Raw genomic sequence first — 23,389 nt, 5'->3', positions numbered from 1 at the left:
CTCTTTGGTTGGTTCGCAAGCAAACAAATGTGTGCGGCATGCCTGTTGTTTTGTTTCTGGTCTAGCTAGATCTGGTGTGGTGTTGTATTTTTAATAACGTTACTAGTTGTTGCAAAAGCATGTGAAAAAAACTACAAAGTTTGCTAGGAGTTAATCTCGCGATAAAAAATTGACGCCATTAAAATGGGTTTGCGTTAAAGCCGTTTATAACACGTTTAACGGACAGCCCTAATATATATATATATATATATATATATATATATATATATATATATATATATATATATATATATATTCATTATTGTTTTTTCAACTTCTTCACTTTTTTTGCAGGACCCCCCGGGCCACCATCAAAACCAGAAATTGATAATGTCAGTAGAAATGCTGTAACAATTTCCTGGAAGAGACCAACTATAGATAGGGGAAGTGACATTAGAGGCTATAGTGTTGAGAGAAAAGAGAGAAGAGGAATGAGATGGGTCAGAGCTTCAAAGAAGTCAATTTCTGATCTACGTTATAAGGTCTCAGGCCTGTCAGAGGGAATTGAATATGAATTCCGTGTCACTGCAGAGAATAAGGCTGGTTTTGGCGAACCCAGTGAGCCATCACAACCTGTAATGACAAAGGATATTGCATGTAAGTTGATAATTGTTGTTTTTTTAATTACATATTTCCAGATATTTTTTCTTGTTCATTTTTGTCCCAATTTTTTTTTACTATTTATCATTATCATTTAATTATTTTTCAGATCCACCAGGGCCTCCATCCAACCCACGAATTACTGACACCACCAAAACAACAGCAACATTTAACTGGGGTAGACCCTTCTATGATGGTGGTCTTGATGTTACAGGATACTTTGTTGAACATAAAAAGGAAGGAGATGATGATTGGGTTCTAGACACAACTACTCCCTTGAGAATAACAGAGTTTGTAGTTTCAAGTCTACAATCAGGAGGAAAATATCACTTCAGAGTCAAAGCACAGAACTCAGAAGGACTTGGAGAACCCTCTGAAGTTGAGCAAGTTATTGAACTGGTGGATCGAGAGGAGGTTCCTGACTTTGAACTTGATGCAGAGCTGAGAAAAACACTTGTTGTGAAGTCAGGTGCTTCAATCCGCATATTTGTGCCAATCAAGGGCCGGCCAGCTCCAGAAGTAACATGGCATAAGGAAGACGTACCTCTTAAAGGCCGTGCTCACATTGACACTACTGAATCATACACTCTAGTAGTTATCCCTGAGTGTACAAGATATGATGCTGGGAAATATGTCCTAACATTAGAAAATGTTGCTGGAAAGAAGACTGGATTTGTCAATGTTCGTGTTGTGGATACCCCAGGACCTCCAGTAAATTTGAAACCAAGGGAAATCACAAAGCATAGCATTACTTTACAATGGGAGATTCCAATTATTGATGGTGGTTCAAAGATCACAAATTATATTATTGAAAAGCGGGAGGCAACACGAAAGGCTTACTCAACCATAACTGCAAACTGGCAGAAATGCTCGTACAAAATTCCAGATTTGGAAGAGGGTGCAGAATATTACTTCAGAGTTTTAGCTGAGAATGAAAGGGGTATTGGTGAACCAGCAGAGACACCTGAACCAATAAGAGCTTCTCAGGCTCCTTCTGCACCAGATAATCTGATTGTTTCTGATGTTTCCAAAGACACAGCAACACTTGCATGGACAAAACCAAAATATGATGGAGGTAGTCGAATAACTGGCTATGTGATAGAGGCTCAACTGAAAGATTCTGATCAGTGGATTCATGTGACAACAATAAAAGCTTTGGACTACACTGCAACAGAATTGCTGGAAAATGCAGAATATGTGTTCCGCATCTTTGCTGTAAACATGTCAGGCAGGAGTGAACCTCGTGAGAGTCGACCTGTTGTAATTAAGGAGCAAACCACAGCTCCAGAATTTGACCTCAGAGGTATACATCAGAAGATTGTGGTAGCTAAAGCAGGTGATAATCTTAAAGTTGAGATCCCTGTTCTGGGTCGCCCAAGACCACTTGTTGTATGGACGAAAGAAGATCAGGAACTTAAACAAACACAGAGAATAAACGTTGAAAATACTGCAACTTCTACTATTCTCAACATTAATGAAATTAAGAGAAAAGATGGAGGACAGTATTCAATGACTGGAAAGAACATCTTAGGAACTCTGACTGAAATTATTACTGTTCAAGTACATGATATTCCAGGACCTCCAACTGGACCAATAAAAGTGGATGAAGTTTCTTGTGACTATGTTCTAATATCATGGGAAGCTCCAGAAAATGATGGAGGAGTTCCTATTAATAACTACATTGTTGAGATGCGTGAGACCACTGGTACATCCTGGGTGGAACTGGCAGCAACTGTTATCCGTACAACATTCAAAGCTGCACGCCTTACAACTGGCATTGAATATCAATTCCGTGTTAAAGCTCAGAACAGATATGGTGTTGGACCCTACATAACATCACAACCGGTGGTGGCTGCTTATCCATTTGATGTACCAGGACAGCCAGGAATTCCACAAATAGTTGCCTTCACCAAGGATTCAATGACAATCAGCTGGAATGAACCCTCTTCAGATGGAGGTAGCCCAATTTTAGGATACCACATTGAGAGGAAAGAGAAGAACAGCATACTTTGGCAGAGGATCAGCAAAGCTCCAGTCGTTGGCAATATGTTCAAATCACCAGGTCTGATAGATGGTATTGCATATGAATTCCGTGTTATTGCAGAAAATCTGGCTGGTCTCAGCAAAGCAAGCAAGCCATCTGAGATGACATATGCACTTGATCCCATAGACTCCCCAAGTCAACCAGTGGCCCTTAACGTTACTAGACATGAAGTTACTCTTCAGTGGACAAAGCCAGAGGGTGATGGTGGTTTCTCAATAACTGGATATACAGTGGAGAAAAAAGAACTTCCTAATGGTCGCTGGCTCAAAGGCAACTTCAGCAACATTCTTGAAACAAACTTTACTGTGAGTGGTCTCACAGAAGATGCTTCTTATGAATTCCGTGTATTAGCAAGGAACTCAGCTGGAGCGGTTAGTAAACCATCTAAACCTTCAGAGGTAATTGTCTGCAGAGATGACATTGAAGAGCCGAAGATTGATGCTGATGCAAGTTTCAGTAGTGGTGTGGTGGTGAAAGCAGGTGATATCTTCAAGCTAGATGCACGGGTTACAGGTCGCCCAATTCCATCCTTGGTTTGGACTAAAGATGGCAAGGAGCTTGACGATACTGGAAAACTAGAGATCAAAACATCAGATTTCTATACTTGCTTGATTAACAAAGATTCTTTACGTAGAGATGGTGGTGCATACACTCTAACTGCTAGCAATCCAGGAGGATTTGCCAAATTTGTCTTCAATGTTAAAGTTCTTGACAGACCTGGCCCACCTGAGGGACCACTGCATGTCACAAACATGACAACAGAGAAATGTATTCTGTCATGGCTGCCACCACTTCATGATGGAGGAGGAAAGATTGAATATTACACAATTCAAAGACGTGAAACAAGTAGACTTACATGGACAAATGTAGACACAGATTTACAAGTTAACCGCTATAAGGTTACCAAATTGCTGAAAGGAAATGAATATATCTTCAGAGTCATGGCTGTAAACAAGTATGGAGTTGGGGAACCTCTTGAATCTGAGCCTGCTGTTGCCACTAACCCATATGTGCCTTCCGATCCTCCACAGCCACCAGAAGTAACTTCTATCACAAAAGATTCAATGGTGGTTTGTTGGGGACATCCTGAACATAATGGCGGAAGTAGCATAAATACCTATATAATTGAGAGGAGAGATAAAACTGGTCTTCGTTGGGTAAAATGCAATAAAAGGACAGTTACTGATCTGCGCCTCAAAGTGTCAGGACTAACACCCGGACATGAGTATGAATACAGAATTTTAGCTGAAAATGCTGCTGGCTTAAGTGCACCAAGCCCTTCAAGTCCATTTTACAAAGCATGTGACACAATATTCCAACCTGGACCCCCTGGAAATCCTAGGGTTTTGGATACAACAAAGTCATCCATTACTCTAGCTTGGAATAAACCAGTTTATGATGGTGGCTCGGATATCACAGGTTATATTGTTGAAACATGCCTCCCAGAGGAAGATGAATGGACAATTGTCACTCCAAAGGCAGGTCTAACAGCAACATCATTCACCATAACCAACCTTATTGAAAACCAAGAATATAAGATCAACATTTCAGCTCTTAACTGTGAAGGTGTTGGAGAACCAGCCTCTGTGCCTGGTTCACCTAAAGCAGAAGACAGGCTCCTTCCACCTGAAGTTGAGCTGGACTCAGACCTCCGCAAAGTAGTGAACATCAGAGCATGCAGTACCTTAAGATTATTTGTGCCAATTAAAGGAAGACCTGCTCCTGAAGTCAGATGGTCAAGGGAGAATGGTGAACCCCTTGATAGAGCATTGATTGATATTACATCATCCTTCACCACACTGCTTATTGAGAATGTAAACAGATTTGATGGTGGAAAGTACATGCTAACAGTGGAAAACAGTTCAGGAGCTAAAACAGCATTTGTTAATGTCAGAGTTCTTGACACTCCTGGTGCACCACAAAACCTTACAATCAAAGAAATAACAAAAGATTCTGCTTCACTCATCTGGGATCCTCCAGTCATTGATGGTGGATCAAGAATCAGGCATTATATTGTTGAAAAACGTGAATCTACAAGAAAAGCATATTCCATTGTTAATGCCTCTTGTCCCAAAACAAGTTGGAGAATTGGAGGCTTACAAGAGGGAAGCTTGTATTCCTTCAGAATTTTAGCTGAAAATGAGTATGGTGTTGGTCTTCCAGTAGAGACCATGGAAGCTATAAAAATCTCAGAGAAGCCTCTTCCTCCTGGAAAAGTGACTCTAAAAGAAGTAACCGGCAACAGTGTAACACTTTCTTGGGAGAAGCCGGACAATGATGGAGGTAGCAGAATTACTGGTTATATTGTCGAAATGCAAACGAAAAACAGTGAAAAATGGACCCAAGTAATGACTGTTAAAGTAACAGAAGCAGTTGTTGTTGGCTTAATACAAGGTGAAGAATACTCCTTCCGTATCTCAGCAACCAATGAAAAGGGAACCAGTGATCCACGGCCACTTAATGTCCCTGTGGTTGCTATGGATGTTGTTATTGCTCCTGCCTTCAAACTTGTATTCAGCACATACAGTGTTCTGGCAGGTGATGATCTGAAAATTGATGTGCCATATGTTGCCCAGCCCAAGGCATCAGTTACCTGGCAAAAAGATGGCATTGCTTTGAAAGAAACAACAAGAGTAAATGCTGAAGTAGCAGAGAAACACCTTTACCTTGTGGTAAAAGAGGCAACAAGGGATGATGTGGGCAAATATACTATTAAACTGGCAAACTCAGCTGGTGAAGCTACAGCAGACATCAATGTTATTGTACTTGATAAACCTGGACCACCAACGGGCCCAATCAAAATAGATGAGGTAACTGCAGACAGTGTTACATTATCATGGGAGCCTCCAGAGTATGAAGGAGGCTGTAGCATTAATAACTACATTGTTGAAAAGCGAGACACATCCACCACAAACTGGCAGATTGTTTCTGCAACAGTTGCAAGAACAACAACTAAAGCTGCCAGATTAAAGACTGGCTGTGAATATCAATTTAGGATTGCTGCTGAAAATCGATATGGAAAGAGTTCCGTTCTTCTCTCTGCGCCTATTGTTGCACAATATCCCTTTGAGATTCCAAATCCAACAGGAACTCCCACTGTTCAGTCTGCTACTAAAGAAAGCATGGTTATTGTGTGGAATAAACCCAGTAGTGATGGTGGAAGCAAGATTTTGGGATATCATATTGAGATTAAGGAAAGAAACAGCTTGCTGTGGGTGAAACAAAACAAAACGATCATTCCAGACACCAGATTCAAGATAGGTGGCCTTGAAGAAGGCATTGAATATGAATTTAGAGTTTATGCTGAAAATATAGTTGGGCTAAGCAAAGCAAGCAAAGTATCAGAAATCCAGGTGGCTAGAGATCCATGTGATCCTCCAGGCAAGCCTGAAGCAGTTATCGTCACAAGAAGCTCTGTAACACTCAGGTGGACACCACCACGCTTTGATGGCGGCAGCAAGATCACTGGATATGTCGTTGAGAAGAAAGAATTGCCTAATGGCCGCTGGATGAAAGCCTCTTTTGCTAATATCATTGAGACAGAATTTGTTGTCAGTGGCTTAGTAGAGGAGCAGCAGTATGAGTTCCGTGTCATTGCAAGAAATGCTGCTAGCGTGACTAGCGCTCCATCAGACAGCACTGGTGCAATCACAGCAAAGGATGAAGTTGATCCACCCAAAATTGACTTGGATGCTAAATATTCACAAACTATTGTTGTTAATGCTGGTGAATCATTCAAAGTAGATGCAGGGATACTTGGCAAACCCATTCCTTCAGTTCATTGGATAAAAGCTAGCGAAGAACTTACAAATACGGCAAGATTTGAGATCAAGAATACTGACTTCACAACTACTCTTAGTGTGAAGGAGGCTATCCGTGTTGATGGAGGTCAGTATACCTTACTACTGAAAAATGTTGGTGGAGAGAAATCGGTTAGCATCAATGTAAAGGTTCTGGACAGACCTGGACCTCCAGGTGGCCCAATCTCAATCTATGGGGTTACCAGTGAAAAGTGCTGCATTTCCTGGAAAAGTCCATTGCATGATGGAGGTGCGGAGGTGTCTCATTACATAGTGGAAAGACGAGAGACCAGTCGATTAGTTTGGACTGTTGTGGAATCTAAGGTACAAACCCTCAATCTTAAAATTTCAAAACTCCTTCCTGGAAATGAGTATATTTTCAGAGTGATACCTGTAAATAAATATGGAATTGGTGAGCCTTTGGAATCTGATCCAGTGATTGCAGCAAATCCATTTGTCCCACCTGATTCACCAAGTAATGTTGAAGTGTCAAATATAACAAAGGATTCCATGGTTATCACATGGGAAAGGCCCACTAATGATGGTGGTAATGCAATTACAGGATATATAGTTGAAAAGAGAGACAAAGAGGGCGTTAGGTGGACAAGATGCAACAAACGTGTAGTGAGTGAACTACGCTTTAGAGTAACAAGTCTTCTTGAAAACCGAAGTTATGAATTCCGTGTGTCTGCTGAGAATGCAGCTGGGGTTGGTAAACCAAGTACACCCACAGTATACTTCAAGGCAGTGGATCCAGTCTTCAAGCCCGGTCCACCAAACAACCCTAAGGTAATTGATGTCTCAAGAGCATCTGTTATCCTGCATTGGGGCAAGCCAATTTATGATGGTGGATGTGAGATTCAAAGTTACATTGTTGAGGCCTATGAAGTCACTTCTGATGAATGGATGATGTGTACACCACCCTCAGGAATAACAGAGACAAGATTTGAGGTTAAAAAACTCATTGAAAAGCATGAGTACAAATTCAGAATATGTGCCATAAATAAGGTTGGAGTGGGAGAAACTGCTGATATCCCTGGATCCATTATCATAGAGGATAAACTTGAAGCACCAGATATTGATCTTGATGCTGACCTGAGAAAGATGATCACTGTCAGGTCTGGAGGCTCTCTCAGATTGTTTGTTCCTCTCCGTGGACGGCCAACCCCTGAAGTCAAGTGGGGAAAGGCTGAAGGTGAAATCAATGAGGCAGCTCAGATTGATATTACAAGCAGTTTCACGTCACTCGTAATTGAAAATGTTAATAGATTTGACAGTGGAAAATACACTTTAACTCTGGAAAATGCCATTGGAACAAAATCTGCATTTATTAGTGTCAAAGTATTAGATACTCCTGATGCACCTGCAAACTTCCATGTGAAGGAAATAACAAAAAATTCAGTCACTCTTACCTGGGAGCCACCTTTGTTAGATGGTGGAGCTAAAATAAAAAACTACATTGTTGAAAAACGAGAGAGTACAAGAAAGGTATTCTCAGCTGTTACTTCCTGCAACAGGATGACATGGAAAATTGAACCACTTCAAGAGGGGAGCATCTATTTCTTCAGAGTTCTTGCTGAAAACGAACATGGAATTGGATTACCTGCAGAGACTTTAGAACCACTGAAAATCTCAGAGGTGCCACAAACCCCTGGTAAAGTTTCTGTAGTGGATGTAACACGGAAGAGTGTTTCTCTCAAATGGGAAAAACCAGAGCATGATGGGGGCAGCAGAATTACTCATTATGAAATTGAAATGCAAGCAAAAGATCAAGATAAATGGTCTCTTTGTGCTCAAGTAAAATCCCTTGACACTGTTGTAACTAATTTAGCCCAAGGTGGGGAGTACCATTTTAGAGTCATTGCTGTTAATGATAAAGGAAAGAGCGATCCCAGACTCCTGGCAAATCCTGTTGTTGCAAAGGACCTCACTATTGAGCCCTCAGTGAGAACAAAACTTAGTACATACAATGTACAGGTTGGGCAAGATTTGAAAATTGAAGCACGAATTGCTGGTCATCCAAAACCAACAATTACATGGTCCAAAGATGGTTCAGCTCTGAAACAGACCACAAGAGTAAATGTTGCTGACACTGTACATCATACAACTCTTACGATCAAAGATGCAACAAGAGAAGATGGTGGTATGTATAACATTGCTGTGGCTAATGTACTTGGACAAAAGGAAGCCACTGTTGAAATAATCATACTTGAAAAACCTGGCCCACCAACAGGCCCAGTCAGGATTGATGAAGTGAGTGCAGAGAGCATTACACTGTCTTGGAACCCACCAACATACACTGGAGGCTGCCAGATTTCAAATTATATTGTCCAAAAGAGAGACACCACCACTACAAACTGGGTAGTTGTTTCTGCCACAGTAGCAAGGACGACACTTAAAGTTTGTAATTTAAAAACTGGATCTGAATACCAGTTTAGGATCTTTGCTGAGAATAGATACGGTAAAAGCTATGGCATTGACTCAGATCCAGTTCTTGCCCAGTATCCTTTCAAAGAGCCTGGGCCTCCAGGAACTCCATTTGTGTCTGTATTCACAAAAGAGTCTATGGTAGTTGAATGGCACAAACCAGTCTCAGATGGTGGAAGTGCAATTCTAGGATATCATCTTGAGAGAAAAGAGAAAAATAGTATTCTTTGGACAAAGATCAATAAAACACTCATTCAAGACACCAGATTCAAAACATCTTCATTGGAAGAGGGCATTGAATATGAGTTCAGAGTCTATGCTGAAAACATAGTTGGAATTGGAATGTGCAGCAAAATCTCTGAGGGTTGTGTGGCACGTGACCCATGTGACCCACCAGGCACCCCTGTGCCAGTGATTGTGACGAGGCACTCAGTGAAACTCAGATGGACACCACCAGAATTTGATGGAGGTAGCCTTGTCACTGGATATGTTGTGGAGAAACGAGACTTGCCAGAGGGCCGTTGGATGAAAGCTAGTTTTGCTAACATTCTTGAAACTGAATTTACAGTCACAGGCCTGATAGAAGACTACAAATATGATTTCAGAGTTATTGCCAGAAATGGAGCTGGATCGGTCAGTAGGCCCTCTGGGAGCACAGGCTCAATTACAGCTAAGGATGAAGTTGAACCACCAACCTATGAGATTGCCTCAGAATATAGCCAGATTTTGACCGTGAATGCTGGAGACACATTTACCCTGGAAGCATCCGTACTAGGAAAGCCAATTCCAACAATGCAGTGGTTTAAGGGCGATGTGGAAGTCGAGAATTCTGCAAGAGCTGAGATCAAGAACACTGACTTCAAATCAATTCTTGTTGTCAAAGAAGCCATTCGAATTGATGGAGGACAGTACACATTGCACCTCGCTAATGTGGCTGGAACGAAGTCGGTTTCCTTCAATGTAAGGGTGCTAGATAGACCTGGACCCCCTGAAGGTCCTTTGACCATTTCTGGTGTAACATGTGAGAAGTGTTCATTGTCATGGCTACCTCCAAGACATGATGGTGGCAGTAGCATTTCTCACTATATCATACAGAAAAGAGAAACAAGTCGTCTTGCTTGGACTGTAGTTTCAGGTGATTGTGGAGCAACAATGTTTAAAGTTACCAAACTTTTAAAAGGAAATGAATACATATTCCGTGTCATGGCTGTCAACAAGTACGGAGATGGTGAACCACTTGAATCTGCACCAGTGATTATGAGAAATCCTTTTGTTCTACCTGGGCCACCTAAAGACCTAGAAATAGCAAATATATCAAGGGACTCTATGACGGTATGTTGGACTCGTCCTGAGACTGATGGTGGAAGTGAGATTGTTGGTTACATCGTAGAGAAGAGAGACAGATCTGGAATCCGGTGGACAAAATGTAACAAACGCAGGGTCACAGACTTACGTTTCAGAGTCACAGGCTTGACAGAGGATCATGAATATGAATTCAGGTTATCTGCAGAAAATGCTGCTGGAGTTGGACAACCAAGTCCACCAACTGTTTATTACAAAGCCTGTGATCCAACATTTAAGCCTGGCCCACCAACTAATGTACACCTTGTTGACACTACAAAGAATTCAATTACAATTGCATGGAGTAGACCAATATATGATGGTGGCTTAGACATCCAGGGATATGTTGTTGAGATATGTAAAGTTGATGAAGAAGAATGGACCACATGTACTCCACCCTCTGGATTAAGTGATACTAAATTTACAATTACTAAACTCACTGAACACCAAGAATACAAAGTTCACATATGTGCCCTAAATAAACTGGGTGTTGGTGAACCAGTGGCCATCCAAGGAACCATCAAACCAGTGGATAAGATGGATGCCCCTGAAATTGAGCTTGACTCTGAGTTGAGAAAAGGTATTGTTGTGCGTGCTGGAGGTTCTATGAGAATTAACATACCATTCAAAGGACGCCCCGTTCCTGAGATAAACTGGACCAAGGACGAGGGAGATTTACCAGATAAAGCCCAATTAGAAAAGGGACCAGATTACACTCAGTTATCAATTGATGTATGTGACAGAAATGATGCTGGAAAATACATTCTGACTTTGGTAAATAGTGCTGGGACTAAATCAGCATTTGTGTCAGTAAAAGTACTCGATACACCAGGTGCTCCACAGAGCCTTGTTGTGAAAGATATAACGAGAAATTATGCCACCCTGGTTTGGCAACCACCACTTATTGATGGTGGTTCCAAAATAAAAAATTACATCATTGACAAGAGGGAATCAAATAGACAAGGATTTGCAAACATTACTTCTAAGTGCTCCAAGACCAGCTTCCGAGTTGGTGATCTAATAGAGGGTGGTATTTATTACTTCAGAATCATGGCAGAAAATGAATTTGGAATTGGTCTGCCTGTAGAAACAGAAGAATCTGTGAAGACAGCTGATCCTCCTCTATCTGTTGGCAAAGTAACTTTGACTGATGTAACAAAAACCACAGCATCACTTTCCTGGGATAAACCAGATCATGATGGTGGTAGTAGAATCTTGGGTTATTATATTGAAATGCAGCCAAAAGGATCAGAGGAATGGACAGTTGCTGCAGTCACCAAAATATGTGAGGGGATAGTGACCGGACTTAGTTCAGGACAAGAGTACCTCTTCAGAGTTTTAGCTTACAATGAGAAAGGAAAAAGTGACCCAAGGCCATTAGTTGCTCCGGTTATTGCCAAGGATGTAACTATTGAACCAAGCTTCAAAATAATTTCCAACACATACAGTGTTCAAGCTGGTGAAGATCTCAAAGTGGAAATACCATTTAAAGGTCGTCCAACTCCAAAGATTGCATGGATGAAAGATAGACAACCTCTGAAAGAAACAACAAGATTAAATGTCTCAAGCACGGCAACATCAACAGTTCTTAAAATTAAAGATGCAAATAGAGAGGACTCTGGCAAGTACACAATCACAGCCACAAATAATATAGGTACGGTCACAGAGGAAGTTGGCATAATCATTCTTGACAAACCAGGCCCACCAGTCGGACCAGTCAAAATTGATGAAGTAAGTGCCACCTATGTTACCATGTCCTGGGAGCCACCAGTATACACAGGAGGTTGTCAGATAAACAACTACATAGTGGAAAAACGTGATACAACCACTACTAACTGGCAGATTGTTTCAGCAACCATTGCTCGTACCACAATCAAAATCTCAAAGCTGAAGACTGGTTCTGAATATCAGTTTAGAGTGTTTGCTGAGAACAGATATGGAAAAAGCACATCGTTAGATTCAGCACCAGTTGTGGTCAGTTATCCTTTCACTGAGCCTGCAGCTCCTGGTGCTCCATTTGTTTCATCAGTGACAAAAGACCACATGACAATTGAATGGAAACCCCCCAGCAATAATGGAGGCAGCCCTATTATTGGATATCACCTGGAACGTAAAGAAAAGAACAGCATTTTATGGACTAAACTCAACAAGCTTCTTATTACTGACACTCGATTGAGAACAAATGGTCTGGAGGAGGGAATTGAATATGAATACAGAGTGTATGCTGAGAATATTGCAGGAATCAGTCCATCAAGCAAAGTCTCAGAAAGTCTTGTTGCACGTGATCCATGTGATCCCCCTGGAACTCCTGAAGCAATTGTTATTACAAGAAATCTGATAACTCTTCAGTGGTCTAAACCACAGTATGATGGTGGCAGTGCCATTACAGGATACATCATTGAACGAAAGAAGCTGCCTGAAGGTCGTTGGATGAAGGCCAGTTTCACAAATATCATAGACACACAATTTACAATAACTGAATTAGAAGAAGAACAAAGATATGAATTTAGAATAATAGCCAGAAATGCAGCTGGTATTTTAAGTGTACCATCTGAAAGCACTGGACCAATTACTGCCCAGGATGAGATTGAAGCTCCATCTGTCTCTATGGATTCAAAATTTAAAGATGTTACCATTGTAAAGGCTGGTGAATCATTTACTATTGATGCTGATATTGCTGGCAAACCTCTTCCTGATATTATGTGGCTTAAGGATGGAAAGGAAATTGACAATGCTACACCTAGAATGGAGATTAAATCCACCATCACACGAACAGTTTTGACTGTTAAGGACTGCATCAGAGTAGATGGTGGTCATTTCCTCTTAAGTCTTAGTAATGTTGGTGGAACAAAGCAGGTACCCATTAATGTAAAGGTTCTTGATAGACCTGGTCCACCTGATGGCCCTCTGAAAATAACTGGTGTCACAGCAGAAAAATGCTATTTGCATTGGAGCCACCCATCACATGATGGTGGAGCTGGTATTTCTCATTACATCATTGAAAAAAGGGAAACTAGTAGACTGTCTTGGACAGTAGTGGAACCAACAATTCAAGCTATTAGTTACAAAGTCACTAAACTCCTACCTGGTAATGAGTATATATTCAGAGTCATGGCAGTAAACAAGTATGGTATTGGTGAACCACTTGAATCTGAACCTGTCCTTGCAAAAAATCCCTTTAACAAACCTGGACCACCTTCAACTCCAGAAGCAAGTGCAATCACCAGAGACTCAATAGTCCTCACATGGGAACGGCCAGAGGAGGATGGTGGATCACAAATTGATGGTTATGTTCTTGAGAAACGTGATAAAGAGGGTATCCGATGGACAAAGTGTAACAAGAAAAGACTCAATGACTTGAGATTCAGAGCCACTGGGCTTACAGAGGGACACTTCTATGAATTCAGAGTATCTGCTGAAAATGCTGCTGGTGTGGGCACACCAAGTGAACCATCTGAATATTACAAAGCTTGTGATGCAACTTATTCCCCTGGTCCTCCTAATAATGCTAAAGTGACAGACCATTCAAGCACAACTGTTTCCTTAGCATGGAGTAGACCAATTTATGATGGTGGTGCAACGGTCTCAGGATACATTGTTGAGGCAAAGGAAGTTAGTGAAGATGAATGGACTGTGTGCACTCCTCCAACCGGTGTGCAAACAACTCACTTCACAGTTAAAAAATTAAAGCAAAATGCAGAATACAACTTCCGTATCTGTGCAATTAATATTGAGGGGGCTGGAGAACAAGTTGATGTTCCAGGATCTGTAATTGCTGCTGAAAAACTTGAAGCTCCTGAGGTAGAACTTGATGCAGATCTTAGGAAATCTGTGACTGTGCGTGCTAGTGCAACACTACGCTTAATTGTCACTATAAGGGGAAGGCCTGAGCCAGAGGTTAAGTGGACAAAGGCAGATGGTACCTTACCAGAGCGTGCTCAAATTGAAGTTACAGGCTCTTACACGGTGCTTGTTATTGACAATGTTAATCGATTTGACACCGGAAAGTATGTTGTGACCCTTGAAAACATTTGTGGCTCAAAATCTGCCTTTATTAATGTCAAAGTCCTTGACTCTCCAAGTGCTCCAGTGAACTTTGAAATTAGGGATGTAAAGAGAGACTCGGTCCTTCTACAATGGGAGCCTCCACAAATCGATGGTGGAGCCAAGATCACCCATTACATTGTGGAGAAGCGTGAATCTAAAAGGCTGGCATTCACAACTGTGACAAACAGCTGTGTCAGAAATTCATTCAAGGTTGATGATCTCCAAGAAGGAGGTCTTTACCACTTCCGTGTGTTGGCTGTGAATGAACTTGGTGTTGGTTTGCCTGCAGAGACCACAGAGGCTATCAAAGTATCCCAAGCACCCTTACCACCTGGTAAAATTACAGTTGTTGATGTAACTCGCCACACTGTTACTCTGGCATGGGAAAAGCCAGAACATGACGGTGGCAGCAAAATCACAGGCTATGTGGTGGAAATGATGACTAAGGGATCAGAGAAATGGACAGTATGTGCTACAGTAAAGGCACTGGAAGCCACAATTGAAGGACTTACAACAGGAGAGGAATACAGCTTCAGAATTACAGCTTTTAATGACAAAGGAAAGAGTGATACTAAACCGCTGGGAGCACCTGTTGTGGCAAGAGATATTACTATTGAACCCATTATTGATTTGCTGTTTAATACCTACAGTGTAAAATCGGGGGATGATCTCAAAATAGATGTTCCATTCAGAGGCAGACCATCTCCAGAGGTTACATGGAAAAAGGATGGTCACTCTTTGAAGCAAACAACTAGAGTTAATGTTCTGACATCAAAGACAGCATCCAAGATTGTCATCAAGGATGCAACAAGAGAGGATGTTGGAAAATATGAAATTACTTTAACCAATTCATTTGGTGTCAAATCAGCAGAAATATGTGTCATTGTTCTTGATAAACCGGGTCCACCAGGTGCAATCAAGGTAGAGGAATTAAGTGCTGACTTTATTTCACTATCGTGGGATCCTCCAGTTTATGATGGTGGCTGTCAAATTAATAATTATGTTGTTGAGAAGAGAGATACGACCACTACAGCATGGCAAATTGTTTCAGCAACAGTTGCAAGAACATCAATCAAAATAACTCGTTTGACACAAGGAACAGAATATCAGTTCCGTGTTGCTGCAGAGAACCGTTACGGTAAAAGCCATGCAATTGACTCTGCCCCAATTGTTGCACAGTACCCTTTCACACCTCCAGGCCCTCCAACCAGTCTTCAAGTTTCTCATGCCACTAAATCAGGAATGCTAGTTACCTGGAACAGACCAGTAAGTGATGGTGGAAGTCCAGTAATTGGATATCACTTGGAATGCAAAGATCAGGGCAGCATTCTCTGGACAAAGATGAACAGAGTACTTATTCCAGAAACTCAGTTCAAAGTAACTGGTTTGGAAGAAGGCCTCTTCTATCAGTTTAGAGTATATGCTGAAAATATAGCTGGCATTGGACCTTGCACAAAGGCATGTGATCCTGTTTCTGCCCGAGATCCATGTGCGCCTCCAGGTCAGCCAATAGTTATGAACATCACAAGAACATCTGTTTCCCTCTCCTGGGCAAAACCTGAGTATGATGGTGGAGCTAAGGTGACTGGTTACATTGTTGAACGCAGTGAACTTCCAGATGGACGGTGGTTAAAGTGTAATTTCACCAATCTTCAAGAAACATTCTTTGATATCACTGGTCTAATTGAAGATCAAAGATATGATTTCCGTGTCATTGCTAAGAATGCAGCTGGCTTACTTAGTGAACCATCAGAGAGTACAGGACCTGTAACTGTAAAAGATGATGTTGATCCACCACGCATCACAATTGAGGACAAGCTAAGACAACTGGTTGTAGTGAAAGCTGGAGACATACTGAGAATTGATGCTGAAATATCAGGACGTCCAATTCCTGTGATTTCATGGGCAAAGGATGGAAAAGAAATTGAAGCCAAGGCCAGATTTGAGATTTCATCAACAATGACTAGTACAACACTAATTGTGACTGATGCTATTAGACGAGACTCAGGACAGTATGTTCTTACATTGCAAAATGTTGCAGGCACTAGATCTTTAGCAGTAAACTGTAAGGTGCTGGACAGGCCCGGACCATCATCTGGACCATTGGAAGTAACTGGTTTGACTGCAGAGAAATGTACATTGGCCTGGGGACCCCCACAAGAAAATGGAGGTGCGGAAATTCAGCACTACATAGTTGAGAAACGTGAAACAAGCCGACTTGCCTGGACTCTGGTCTATGCAGACATGAAGGCCACAACATGTAAAGTAACAAAACTGCTCAAAGGTAATGAGTATATATTTAGAGTTCGGGGAGTTAATAAGTATGGAACAGGTGAAACTCTTGAGAGTGATCCTGCTAAGGCAATGGATCCATTTACAGTCCCTGCTGCACCAACAGATGTTGAAGTCACCAGTGTTACAAGTGAAGCAATGACAATTTGCTGGGAAAGACCTGTCTCTGATGGAGGCAGTAGCATTTATGGCTATGTAATTGAGAAACGTGAGAAATCCGGTCTTCGTTGGGTACGTGTCAACAAAAAGCCTGTTTATGACTTAAGAGTAAAAGCTTCCAATCTTCGTGAAGGATGCGAGTATGAATACAGAGTATTTTCTGAGAATGCTGCTGGTTTGAGTGCACCAAGTGTACCTTGTCCATTGACAAAGGCAGAGGATCCACTGTTTCTACCATCACCTCCAGCTAAACCTAAAATAATTGATTCTACTAAAACATCTATAACACTGTCTTGGAACAAGCCATTATTTGATGGTGGCTCTCCAGTTACAGGATACATGGTGGAATACAGGAAAACCAATGATGAGGACTGGACAGTTGGTGTCAGTAACACTAAGAGCACAGAGTTCACAGTGGTTGGGCTCACACTAGGATCAGAGTATATCTTTGTAGTCAGATCAATTAACAAGATTGGTTCAAGTGAGCCAAGCAATGAAACCGATCCACAGTTAGCAAAGGACAGAGAAGATGAGCCAGTTTTCCTAATCAGTAATGAAATGAGGAAGACACTGATTGTCAAAGATGGCAGCTCATTTACCCTTAGAATCCCATTCAAGGGGAAGCCTGTCCCACATGTAATGTGGAACAAACCAGATGTTGATCTGAGAGTAAGGGCAGCTATTGATACAACTGATAACTGCACATCTATCACAATTGAGCAAGCTACAAGAGATGACTCAGGGAAATACACTGTAACCCTCCAAAATGTTGCTGGAACTGCTACACTAACATTGAGTGTAAAGGTCCTTGATTCTCCAGGCCCACCAGCCCACATTGAGGTAAAGGAAGTCACCAAGAGCTCTGCAACTATTTCATGGGATACTCCTGAGAATGAGGGTGGTGCTCCAGTCAAGAACTACCTTGTTGATCTCCGTGAGGCAACTAAAATGGGCTGGACCAGGATTGCAGACAGTTGTCCCAGGTTGACTTATAAAATGATTGACCTTCAAGAAGGGGGGGTTTATTATTTCAGAGTTACCGGTGAAAATGAGTACGGTATAGGAGTGCCACTTGAGACTAAAGAAGGAACAAAGATTACAGGTAAAATACAATTTAAAAGTCTTTAATCCATATTTGTGTTTCTTTTACTGATGTTACTTATAATGTTTAATTTTAGAAAAACCAAGTCCACCACCCAAGCTTGGAGTCACTGATGTCACAAAAGACAGTGTCTCACTAGCATGGCTTAAACCAGAACACGATGGAGGTAGCAGAATTACAAATTACCTGGTTGAGGCTCTTGAAAAAGGACAACAAAAGTGGATAAATTGTGGTTCCACCAAATCGACTCACTTTGTTGTCTATGGGTTGAGAGAGAATGCTGAATACTACTTCCGAGTACGGGCTGAAAACCATGCAGGACTTAGCGACCCCAAAGACATGGTTTTACCTGTGTTTGTAAAAGATCAGCTGGGTAAGTTACTTATTATTAACGTTGTTTCATTTTTACACTTGCATAATGTTTTATTTTATATGATATTAAATTATATATAATATTGTTGCTTTCTTTAATCAACAGAGGCACCTGAAATTAACATGAAGGTCTTCCAACACAATACTGCTTATGTTAAAGCAGGTTCAAATCTGAAGATTGAGATCCCCCTCAGTGGTAAACCATTACCAAAAGTATCCCTCTCTAAGGATGGACAGGTTCTAAAGTCAACCATGAGATTCAACTCTGAGGTGACAACTGACTCCCTTATCCTTTTTTTGCGTGAGAGTGTTGCTTCGGACACAGGCAGATATGATATCACAGCCTCCAACTCCAGTGGGACCACAAAGTCTTTTGTGAACATTGTGGTCCTTGACAGACCAAGTCCTCCAGTTGGCCCTGTTGAAATGTATGATGTCACAGAGGACAGTGTCAATCTGAAGTGGTTGCCTCCCGCATATGATGGTGGTAGCCCAATCACCAACTACATCGTTCTCAAACGTGAGACGACTACTGCAAACTGGATAGAAGTCTCATCTGCTGTTGCAAGGTGCACAATCAAGATCATGAAGCTGATTACTGGAATTGAGTACCAGTTTAGAATCAGGGCTGAGAATCGCTTTGGCATCAGTGAGCACATTGATTCACAGACTGTTACAGTCAGTCTTCCATACAGTGAGTAAAATGCTTCTCTACATATGCAGCAAATTGGTAAATACAAATGTATCCCCATTAAGCATCTATGAAAATCTATGACATTTTGTTCCAGCACTCCCTGTGGCACCTTCACAACCATGGGTATCAGCAGTAACAAAGGAAAGTATTACTGTTAACTGGAAGGAGCCATCTTCGGATGGTGGAAGCCATATATTTGGATATCACCTTCAGATGAAAGACAGAAATAGCATTCTTTGGCAGAAAGTTAACACAACTGTTATCCGTGCTACACACTTCAAAGTATCAAACGTGAACGCTGGTCTGATCTATGAGTTCAAGGTTGCAGCTGAAAATGCTGCTGGTATTAGTCCAGTTAGCAAGCCCTCAGATCATGTGCTTGCAATTGATGCATGTGGTAAGCATTTAGTTCCCTTTAAATTGATTGTTCCATATACTTGAACCATTAGTATTAATAATTATAGTTTAAAATTCTAATTAACATTAATTACCACTGTTTTTTCTCCTACAGAACCTCCAAACAACCTTAGAGTCACTGATATCACAAAGAGTTCAATTAGCCTTGCCTGGCAGAAACCCTCATATGATGGAGGAAGTAAAATTACTGGATATTTGATTGAAAGTAAAGATGGTCCAAAAGGCAGATGGGCAAAATCAAATTTGACAAATGTTACTGACACAAAGTTCACCGTATCAGGCTTGACTCAGAATGAATCTTATGAATTCCGGGTCATGGCTAAGAATGCAGTTGGCTCCATTAGTAACCCATCAGCAACTGTTGGACCAGTTGAATGCGTGGACACTTATGGTGCCCCTGAGATTGAACTTCCTCAAGAATATCTTGATGTTGTAAAATACAAAGCAGGTGCTACAGTTCAGCTTAAAATAGGTATTATTGCTAAACCTCAACCAACAATTGAATGGTACAAGGATGGAAAAGAGCTAGAGTCTGGAGGTCAGATTTCTATTTCCAACATCACTGACTCAGCATGCATCTCAGTCAAGGAAGCCACCCGTTTGAATACTGGAACATATGAACTTAAGATCAAGAACTCATTAGGCTCAGCGTATGCTGCTGTCAGAGTACTTGTCCAAGGTATGTTGCAAAGTTTACTGCTAAATATCTTTTAATAACTTGCATTATATCTAACACTATTTCCATGAATAATTTTATTTTTAAATTACATGTTATTATGTAGTTATTTTACTTTTAAGGAATCAAGAAAAAATTAGCTGTATTAAATACATTTAATTCATTGCATGCCTTAATTCATTAGCTTCGATAGCCCTAATTTGAAAATGTTTTGCTAAATTTTTGCTCACCTAACCATCAGACAAACCAGGACCCCCTGCTGGAGACATAGAGTTCAAGAAAATCACAGCAGAAACTATGACCATCATGTGGGATCCTCCAGCTGACGAAGGTGGTGCAATGGTTACCCACTACATTGTGGAGAAACGTGAGACAAGCAGAATTTTGTGGTCCATTATCTCAGAAAAACTAGAAGACTGCATTGTCACAGTCCCAAGGCTAATTAAGGGCAATGAATACATATTCCGTGTTCGTGGTGTGAACAAATATGGAGTCGGAGATCCTCTTGAATCTAGACCAGTAATTGCACAGAATTCCTTTGGTAAGAACATTTTTAATAATCTAATATTTTTATTATTTTATTATTATTATTTCAAATTTGTGACCTAATGTGATTAATTTTGCCCAACAGTTCCTCCTAGTCAGCCTTCTAAACCACAAGTCACTATGATTACAAGATCAACAATGACTGTGGTATGGGAAAGACCAAGTTTGGATGGTGGCAGTGACATTGATGGATATTACTTGGAGAAGTGCGAGAAGAAAAGTCTACAGTGGTTCAAGGTTATTAAAGATACGATTCGTGATACCAGACAGAAAGTCAGTAACCTCACAGAAGGGAATGAATATCAGTATCGTGTCTGTGCAATCACCAAAGCTGGCGCAGGCCCATATTCTGATGTGTCCATCTTCTACAAAGCTTATGACCCAATTGGTAAGCTTTTTTGTGGTTTATTTGAATTGTTTTATTTTCGTGAGGAAATTAAAGTGCATTAATTGTGTGCAAAAGATGTAATGATATTTAAAACAGAATTTGTTATATTTACTAATTGTTATTTTAGATCCACCAAGTGAGCCAACCAAGCTTACAGTTGATGATTCAACAAAGACATCCATTACCCTTAGATGGGTGAAGCCTGTCTATGATGGTGGCAGTGAAATCACAAGCTACGTTGTCGAACAAAGAATGGCTGACGAAACAGAATGGGTCACTATAAGTTCTAAAGGAGAAGTAAGGACAACTGAGTTTGTAGTGTCCCACTTGAAACCTGGAGTGTACTACTTCTTCCGTGTCTCTGCTGTTAATTGTGTTGGATCTGGAAGTTCAATTGAGATGATGCAGCCAGTGCAAGCCAAAGATATTCTGGGTTTGTACTTTATAACTGTCTGAAGCAATAAAAAAGTTTATTCAAATTATTTTATGATACTGTGAACCTGATCAAATATGTTCTTCTTTCATTTTAACAGAGGAGGCGGATGTGGATCTTGACATGTCAATGTCAACTCAATACATAGCAAAGGCTGGTAGAGATGTGGAGATTGTAATCCCTCTTAAGGGTAGACCTGCTCCAAATGTAACATGGAGGAAGGGAGACAAGAACATTAGTGGTGATGCAAGATATGCCATCAAAAACACAGAATATTCAACTACACTCATCATTCTAAAAGTTACGAGGGATGATACTGGCAAATACCTTCTTGAAATTGAAAATGGGGTCGGAGAGCCAAAAACCATTACTGTGTCTGTTAAAGTATTGGACACACCTTCTGCTTGTAATAGGTTGATCGTGAAGAATGTAACACGAGGTAAACTCACACTGAGCTGGGAACCACCTTATATTGATGGTGGCTCTTCAATCACAAATTACATAGTTGAAAAGAAAGATGCTAAAATGAAGGCATTCACCATTGTGACAAATGAATGTGCCAATACAACATACAAAGTTGATGGTCTTTCTGAAGAAATTTCCTATTTCTTCCGTGTTTCTGCTGAAAATGAATATGGCGTTGGTGATCCTTGTGAGACTGCACAGCCTGTGAGAGCAACTGAAATGCCTGGTGCTGTAAAAGATATTGTACTGGTGGACTCAACTAATACATCTGTATCTTTGGCATGGACCAAGCCTGATCATGATGGTGGCAGCCACATTTCTGAGTACATTATTGAGAAGAAGACAAAGGAAGAAGAAGCCTGGAGCATTGGTGGTACATGCAGATGTTGCCACTATGAGGTAACACACCTTAAAGAGCTTTCAGAAATTTACTTTAGAGTATTTGCGAAAAATGAGAAGGGTCGCAGTGACTTCTCTCAAATTGGACCCATTACTGTAAAGGACTTCCTTATACCACCTGAGGCAAACCTTATTGACTATCCTAACGCAGAATTAAGCGTTCGCATTGGACAAAATGTAAATATTGACTTGCCCTACAAAGGTAAACCTAAACCAACTATTCAATGGATGAAAGATGACGTTCCACTGAAGGAAAGCGAACAAGTTCGTTTCAGGCAAACAGAAAACAAGGCAAGTCTCATTGTAAGAACTGCAAGAAAGGACAACGCAGGAAAATACACCTTGGTCCTTGATAACAAACTTGTCAAGAACTTCTTTGACATCAAAGTTATTACACTTGGGCCACCATCTCAGCCTATAGGCCCAATCCGTTTTGATGAAATTAAAGCCCAGAGTATTATCATCTCATGGGATGAACCCCAGGAAGATGGTGGAGGAGAGGTCACCTGCTATAGTGTAGAAAAGCGAGAGACATGTCAAGCAGCATGGAAGATGGTTTGCTCTAGTGTGGTCAGGAACACATTCAAGATAACAAAATTGCTTAAGGATACTGAATACCAATTTAGGGTACGTGCAGAGAACAAATATGGAGTGAGCGAGCCTCTAACCTCATCAGATGTGGTTGCTCAACACCAATATAAGCCACCAGGTCCACCAGGAAAACCTGTAGTATTCAATGTTATAAGTGATGGCATGACTGTTCAGTGGGATGCCCCAGGATTTGATGGTGGTTCTCCAATCACTGGATACCATCTTGAGAAAAAAGATAGGAACAGCTTATTGTGGATGAAAGTGAATTCCAATGTTATCTCTGGACGAGAATACAGAGCAATTGGACTTATTGAAGGTCTGGAGTATTCATTCAGAGTTTATGCACAAAACAATGCCGGCATGAGTCCAGTCAGTGAACAGAGCAAGCACAAACTGGCAATTTCCCCTGTTGGTAAGTCTTAGTATTGTCTTTGTAATGTTCATCCACGATAAGCTTTTGTCAATGCTTATGGTTTTAATTACTTCACAGAATGCATATTTTTGTCAAAGTACTTATTTTCTTCTCTTCCAAATATCTTTTTTTTTTTTTTTTTTTA

General features: G+C 40.9%; 1 protein-coding gene across 9 annotated transcripts in view; it reads left to right on the top strand.

Annotated features, from left to right (window-relative positions):
* Positions 1–23,389, top strand: part of ttn.2 (titin, tandem duplicate 2) — a 162,197-nt gene that overhangs the window by 118,540 nt on the left and 20,268 nt on the right. For all 9 annotated transcript variants that reach the window (XM_079617482.1, XM_079617481.1, XM_079617480.1 and 6 more), the window contains 10 exons: positions 334–636; positions 749–17,851; positions 17,928–18,224; positions 18,330–18,917; positions 19,012–19,314; positions 19,429–20,013; positions 20,252–20,551; positions 20,642–20,944; positions 21,072–21,377; positions 21,478–23,244. In XM_079617482.1, coding sequence (XP_079473608.1) covers positions 334–636; positions 749–17,851; positions 17,928–18,224; positions 18,330–18,917; positions 19,012–19,314; positions 19,429–20,013; positions 20,252–20,551; positions 20,642–20,944; positions 21,072–21,377; positions 21,478–23,244 — 21,855 coding nt within the window. The remainder of the gene's footprint in view (positions 1–333; positions 637–748; positions 17,852–17,927; positions 18,225–18,329; positions 18,918–19,011; positions 19,315–19,428; positions 20,014–20,251; positions 20,552–20,641; positions 20,945–21,071; positions 21,378–21,477; positions 23,245–23,389) is intronic.

Source organism: Phoxinus phoxinus (genome assembly GCF_949152265.1).
Source record: "Phoxinus phoxinus genome assembly, chromosome: 7".
NCBI lineage: Eukaryota > Metazoa > Chordata > Actinopteri > Cypriniformes > Leuciscidae > Phoxinus > Phoxinus phoxinus.
The sequence above is the reverse complement of the archived record's forward strand: the minus strand, read 5'-3'. Positions and strand labels throughout refer to the sequence as shown.